Genomic DNA, 7,522 nt, shown 5'->3' with positions numbered 1-7,522 from the left:
CATTTGAACTCGCCTTCTTTACAAAATCACACATGTAATATTGAGTATAGGATATTAAAGGCAATGATCTGTCCTAGATTTTTTAAAAGGTACCGTACAGAATATAGACAATGGCCAAATATTGATATCTAACAGTTTTGAGTCGAAATTAAAGTACCAATATAGAGGGTCACGTGTGTTACATATTCATTAGTAGCCTACGTCTATTCATAGCACTCTTCTATTGTCCTTTTACAATGACTGGCGCTCTGACATGCGTAGACTATGCAAGGAATGCTCTCCCTTGTTTGACACAGTGACTGAAAGCTTGGGCGAGGCTCGCAGTGACCCTTTTTGTTTTAGTAGCAACCTGTTGCACATATCTTACAGTATTTAACTGATGCTCTGACCACCACAGCACAGATAACCAAAAAAACTCCTCCAAGATGCCGATTATGTACAGTTGTGGTTGCTGCAGCCTCAAAGCAGGCAACCAAACATGCAGTATTCTCATATTGGTAAGTGTACTGTTTATGTTCCGACTACTGCAAGGTATCAGGAAACTGTCACCTCCTGTAGTAATGTCGTGTATTCGATTCTGTTTATGGAAGGATTTTATGTCCTCTGTAAACAGAGAAATTAGTAAATTGGCGATCTAACGAACTCTTCTTTATGGTAGTGCTTCTACTACACTAGTGCAATCAATTTCAATCAGTCGTGACAGCAATTACGTTCCATTATTACTAGTAGTACCAGTACCGACATCATTGGCGTAGATCCAATGGCAGCAACGTCGACAGGAATCAACATTCGTTGCGAATTTCATGACGAACTATCTAACATTGAACAATTTTACCCTTTTTAATTTCACTTTTAGCGTAACAATGATTAACATGGCTACTGGTATTACGCAGAAGTTCAGTGTTTGGGTGGGGTCGTCTGGTCAAAGAATGCACATTTAATGCGCTGTTTTGAGCTTTTCCCTTCGGTAAATTAGACATTATTTGACGTTACTTGCCAACTTAATGCGCTTATGCTCTTGATAGAGGTACAGGAGCTGTCGAGCTGTTTTTTGGTTCTTGATGTAAACAGAAGCCATCGGATCGCGTAGTATGACACTCCCTCACATTAAACCCGGTGTATTAATGTCCGCCATTTTGACTCGACAACCTGTTGACAAAAGGATTTATCGTCTATTTTGAAGGTCATAGCTCATAAGACAGGTTACTTTCACTGGTCGTAACTGTTCAACGCTTTTCACCTGTATGGCTTTACTCTACAAGAGAAACGTTGTAAAATCGCTAAACCCGCTTCACTATTCAACGCGATACCCATAAAAACGGTTGATCACGAAAGTCAACTGTTACGTGTAAACTGTACGTGGAATGGAAAGTATATTATAGAGGCCAAAGGGCTAGCAGAAATTCAAGTTTGACCGTATTCCACAGTCTTCTCATGAAATTGCGGAAGGACTGCTTTTGGGTCCAGTCACCTGTTGCTCCTCATATTCCAAAATGTCATATATTTACCACTATCTATATACATGTAGATATGTCTATGTAGTTACAGATGAAATAACACAGCCTATTTCTAACCCTTGCCATAAAAGTTCATAGTTCTTCCATGATTTATTTCATTCCAATACTCATTTGGTCTGTGATTTGAAAGGTGACAGTACTGGGATAAGGTACTATTGATGTTACCGAGATGGAAGCCAGGGCTGGCAGTAGTGTTGGTGTCATGGACATTACAATTTGTGTTGTCACTTACGTATGGTGTGTTATGCATGTAGGTCAGACTAGTGCTAGTACACAGTTGAATACTATTATGTACTGGTATTGTCACTGTGTCCAAGAATGCCATCAAAGCTCCGTGTAAAAATTGACTTCAAAGCATAATTTTTATATATATTTTATTCATAAGAAGTCGTCGACGAACTCAATTGCATTTCTTGTTTCGCACCAAAATTAAAATGACTAAAATTATCAGAAAGTGATGTCATATCTGATAGAAAGTTCAAAGGTCAGAAAACTCTTTTGCTTCGCTTTGTAAATGTTTCTTGTTTACCATGGACGACAGAATCGCCTCTTGACTATAAAATCTACCACTGCTTATACCGTGACATACAACACTCTAGGTATTTTTGTAACAACGCCCCGAGGCGATATCACGACTTGAGAAGAGAAGTACCAGTTTCATAATTAACATTGCATTTGGTATTTTGTAATTTAGATCGAAATGGTGGTTAATCTTGTGGTGTATGTATATGGTGTTCTAGAGTTGCTCCTTGACAAACCAGACCTTGATGAGGAAATTTACTTGGGTAAGATTTAATATAACATGTATTTGAAAATGCTAAGAAAATCATGTCATTATATGTAGATATATCTGATTATAATAAAACCACCACCACCACCACCACCACCATCACAACAATCACCACCACTACCACCACCACCACCGCAATAATCACCACCCCTACCACCATCACCACAACCATCACAACAATCACCACCACCACCCCACCATCACAGTAACCACCACCCCATCACATCACCACCACAGCAATCACCACCACCACCCCATCACACCACCACAGAAATCACTATCACCACCACCAATAACAATAACACAACCACCATCACCACCACCACCACCACCACCACCAACAACAGCAACAACAACAACAACAAAAACAACAACAACCACACAAGTTTTAGCTATAGTAAGTACTAGTATACCAACCTTATATGGTCAAAGCATTGGAATATCGATTGATAAATATTTGTTTGATTTATTGATTGATATATTGGCTGTTTGTTTGAGTCATCTTAGATAGTGCATTCACTGACCTTGCACTAACAAAACGGGAAAGTATTTGAATGTAATACAATATTTGTACAGAGTGTGTACATTAGTTTGTTCACCCAATGACATCATCCCTTTCATGTTTACAGGTATGGAGGTAGCATTCTATGTTATGATTGGTCTATTTGTTATTGTTATGGTCCTCGCCAGTGTCTACTTCTGTGGAGCCATTAAGGTATTGTAAAATATTTTGACGTCGTTTTTGATTTTTGAATTTGTAGTAAAAAAAATGTCCACATATTTATACGCCAAACACATCTTTTGACTGGCTTTCATAACCAGGCTCCCAAACGTGTGAATAGCTACATGATCAACCCTCTATCTCCCAGGGGGTATTTATGTGTACACAAGCAACTACTAGTTGAGAGAAATAGGATTTAAAAGAGGTATAATGCGGTAGCCTTCACAGGGTTGATAAATGTACTAGAAAATTAGGTGGATTTGAAATTTTCAAAAGCCCATTCAAAGACTTTGTATTGATCAAAGTATTAATGCATCTCAAAAGTATTAATGCATCTCAAACTAAATAAAGTAATTTGCCATTATATGCATATGCTAATTACATAACAGTAGCTGTCGTTTTTTGATTACTTTTGGTACTTCTAATCCACAAAATAATGTTCTCTATCTTCTCGTGGGTCTTTGTAAAATCGGATTTCATCAGCAACTGATACAGTTCTGTTGCAGACATTAAACAAACAAACAAACAAACAAACAAACTCTTTAATATAATAAAATCACTAGTGTCTGTTGTTAAGGGCCCATGATTCAACCTCAGGTTCTTGCATTTGTAATATGTCATCGGTGAAGCCATAAAAGATTGGATAGGATTATTCCATTGTTGAACACCCTTTCATTTCAGTTCTGCTACACTCACATATTAGTAATCCTAATCCGAACTGGGCCTTTAAATTAGTTTCTAGTCAATACCTGAAATTTTTAACACAATTAACAATGCACATGTGACTGGCGATAATATTCACAAATTGTAAGTATTATCGCAGGTACGTGCTTACAGTTCAATTATCACAATTGAAGGTAAACTATGATATTTAGTAGTATCCCTCTAGCAGACAAATACAGTAACACTTTATAATTGTGTTTCAGCATCAGAATTTCTAGTCTCAAATTCTCAGAATGTAAAGTCACCATTCAAACACACACAATTAAAATTGAAGCATACAAAATTGAGCAATATCAAAATTAAACTATATACGTATTATTCCTGGTTTTTCTTTCAGAATGATGCTGGATTGCTTATCGCCTGGGTTGTCGGAGCAGTAATTTACATGATACTAGAGTTGGGTGGAACAGTGTACATAACCTATGTCTACCACGTTCATCTCGGAGTAAGTTTTATTTTAAGATATTCTAGTAGTAGAGAGCTAAGACTGAACCTATGTGGAAACTGTGGTGGTATTTAAAAAAAATATTATATTGGGATGTAACGTGAAGCTTTTTGCAAGGTTCATTTTGAGTGTGTAGAAAACGATGGAAAAAATGACAGTTGTTGCATGTATTGTTAATGAGTATACTATGAAGGTATACTATTCTTATTGGTACTTTCGTTGCCTTGGCTCATCTTGTGTGATCAAGTAATTAAATGGATGTCGCATTTGTTTCTAATTTCCGTTGCAAAGTAACTACTATATTTTCATGTCCTGTTGATATTTAGAACCATGGACAATATATTCTTAACTGTATTATTTTGATTTTGAAAGAGATTTGTTTCATTAATCACAGTGTCGTCAAATCGGCATATAGTTTACACCAACAAAATAATCAACTTGACGCTCAGGTGTTCGTAAGCAATGTTTATTCATAACGTTCAATGAACTTAACATGCACTGATTCTTTTTCAGGGTCTTACTGAGGAAATTTATCCATTAGCTTTGTTGATTTGGTATGGAGTCAGAACTGTTCTTAATGTACGTACCACTAAACTTCTTTGGTTTTAATATGTTGATGGTTTTAAACCAATTAGAGAAAATAGCTGTGTGAACTAATATAACACTTGTTTGCCTGGGCGAACGTTTCTTTTTACAAATCAAGCACATAATGACATTTTAGATATTGATTCAACAAAGGGGTACTAAACACCGGTTATTTCTTATTTTCACCCTGCACTCAGTGAGAACATGTAAACACTTGTTTGCTACAAAGTACCCAGTATGAATATCTGTTACCAAAAATCTGTTGCATTCACAATACCTTCTATTCCGTCATTATTTGATGGTAATGTGAGTGAAATGTGATATTTTACTATCTCTTAGTTAAATATGAAAACTCCATCCATCCATACATACATACATACATACATACATACATACATACATCCATCCATCCATCCATACATACATACATACATACATACATACATACATACATACATACATACATACATACATACATACATGCATGCATGCATACATGCATGCATGCATACATACATACATACATACATACATACATACATACATACATACATACATACAGTCAGCCAGCCAGCCAGCCAGCCAGAAAGAAAGAGAAGACATGTAGACAGACAGACAGACAGACAGACAGACAGACAGACAGACAGACAGACAGACAGAGAACAAATGCCAAGAGTTTATGTGTGTCTGAAAGAAGGGTAATGGATTATTTAAAAAGGTAAACAGAGAAAGGAGAGAGTCAGAAATAGAGGGACGTGAGGTTGAAGAGAGCGATTGATTATTGTATAAATCATTATCAATATCACTTGGTTTAATTTTCAGATCCTTTTCCTTGTGTGTGCTATATCTCAATACCAAGAGATCATGGAAAAGGAAAGGAAGATAAGACGTCACAGACTCATCCCAAGAGAAGCCGAGAGAAGATTTTAGATGAGTTTGTAGTCCTCGACATCACAATCAAAAATGACATTTTATCTTAACAGTTGTATCACTCTTGTCAAACGTAATACCATATTGGTGATGCAAACAGTAGATACATTAAATTAAATAGCAGGATTTGGACAATGAAACCATAAAGTATTTCTCAAATAACTGATACAACTCCATTTGTTGAAATATAGTTCATTACATGTAAACATTCCCACTATTCGATATACAGACCACCTGGACATTTTGAACTTGGCCATGAGAAATTTGGTTTTGGCCAGCTCAATAATGTTAAATTTGATATTATAATAAACCCCTGCAGTTAAAGGTACATTATTTGAAAGTAAAAAGTTATGGATAACAAGTTTCAATGCCTATGCAAGAAGACGTATATTGAATGAATAAATTTGACACAAAGTAATGACAATCTTTTAGAAATTGCATTGTTCAACTCCCTATGTGGTGGAGAAACTTACATAAAGTTGTAACATTTCAAGGGGAACAGTAGTATGTAGACACATAATCATATTCTACGATGTCGGTTATGCGACAAACTTGCATGTGATAAAATATATGCAGAAGTGACGTCCCAAATAATGATTATAATATGAAGAAAAGGGGATAAATATTGAGATCCTCATAGGCAATAAGATTTAAGATTTACACAAGTGTTATATTCAAATTAATCTAAACTGCCCTATGATGATTGCATAAACACTGACCTCCTCAGAGATACAGTGTCTTGTCAGAATATGCCGCATGTTAAGACATTGGAACATTTACTGATGATGCAACGGGGCAAGATACCAACAATTCAGTGTGTTGAATTTATAGGAAAATACAGAAAAGAACACAAAAATCCCAACTTTTTTATCCTATTAATTAGAAGTAATATTTAACGTTTTTGAACAATCAAGTATGAAACATATCAGTGTGTTTATTAACTTATTTTTTTGCCTTGTAAATGTTTAGGGATATAACAACAGAAACCGACATTCAGTTTATCATGTTACTCCAATCTGAACAAGTAACATGTACTGTAATGATGTAATATACATGCAAGAACCAGTTTAAGTGTAGTTGTATTTATTGCTTTTTAATGTAAACCATTATATGGGGTTCTTTCTGAGATGATTTTTCATTCAATCCTCAATATGTACATTATAGACTCGTTTTAGTCAAAGTGTATCAAATCAGATACTAAAAATAATGTTGATGAAATAATGTTTTTTTAAAAATGATTTTCAATGAAATCCAAGTACATAACTTGAAGAAATATTTTTTCTTTAACACAAACCTCTCATACCTAATATGGACATTTATAACACAATGTCCTGTTACATAAAAATACCTGAAATTTTAGAACAGATTATCTTTTGTTTGTGCTTTTAATAACATATCAGTGATATTATTTTTCTTTAGGTTATTAATTATATGTGTTTCCTTGGACTTCCTTCTCTTTATACATCATTGCAATAACAAACTATATTTACTCCAAACAATTGTATACCTTGGGTCCAGTTTTAAATATATACAGTGATATTTTATACTGCAAATAAATGACGTTTTCTATTGAATCTGTTGTCTAGTACTTGTATTTTACCAAAAAATAAGACCCGTTGGTACTTTGGAATGTTTGAGATGGCGTCATTTCAACAACACCTTGGATATCTTGTATTCTGATATATGCTGGCATTCCGTAAGAGAGTATCAACCACTTACAACATTCATTCAAACACAGCGATTTCATTTGCATACACAAGGAAAACAAAGTTAAATCATTTTGATGAGTCAGTCGCGTGGTGGCGTCCTTA

General features: G+C 35.2%; 1 protein-coding gene across 1 annotated transcript; it reads left to right on the top strand.

Annotated features, from left to right (window-relative positions):
- Nucleotides 1-280: 280 nt before the first annotated feature.
- On the top strand, nucleotides 281-6,822 carry LOC144447599 (uncharacterized). Its single transcript, XM_078137675.1, has 6 exons — nucleotides 281-497; nucleotides 2,212-2,302; nucleotides 2,937-3,022; nucleotides 4,089-4,196; nucleotides 4,710-4,775; nucleotides 5,604-6,822. The coding sequence occupies exons 1-6, from the start codon at nucleotides 426-428 to the stop codon at nucleotides 5,709-5,711; spliced, it is 531 nt and encodes a 176-aa protein (XP_077993801.1). The 5' UTR covers nucleotides 281-425; the 3' UTR covers nucleotides 5,712-6,822.
- The last annotated feature ends 700 nt before the right edge of the window (nucleotides 6,823-7,522 follow it).

Source organism: Glandiceps talaboti, chromosome 16, assembly GCF_964340395.1.
Source record: "Glandiceps talaboti chromosome 16, keGlaTala1.1, whole genome shotgun sequence".
NCBI lineage: Eukaryota > Metazoa > Hemichordata > Enteropneusta > Spengelidae > Glandiceps > Glandiceps talaboti.
Note: the sequence above shows the minus strand (reverse complement) of the source record. Positions and strands in the feature narration are given on the sequence as shown.

What these genes read in the sequence shown, in the direction of transcription:
- LOC144447599 (XM_078137675.1), top strand. Translation starts at nt 426, where the DNA reads ATGCCGATTATGTACAGTTGTGGTTGCTGCAGCCTCAAAGCAGGCAAC. An exon ending in ACTTCTGTGGAGCCATTAAG is followed by an intron (nt 3,023 to 4,088) that starts GTATTGTAAAAT and finishes TTTTTCTTTCAG; the next exon opens with AATGATGCTGGATTGCTTAT. An exon ending in GAGTCAGAACTGTTCTTAAT is followed by an intron (nt 4,776 to 5,603) that starts GTACGTACCACT and finishes TTTAATTTTCAG; the next exon opens with ATCCTTTTCCTTGTGTGTGC.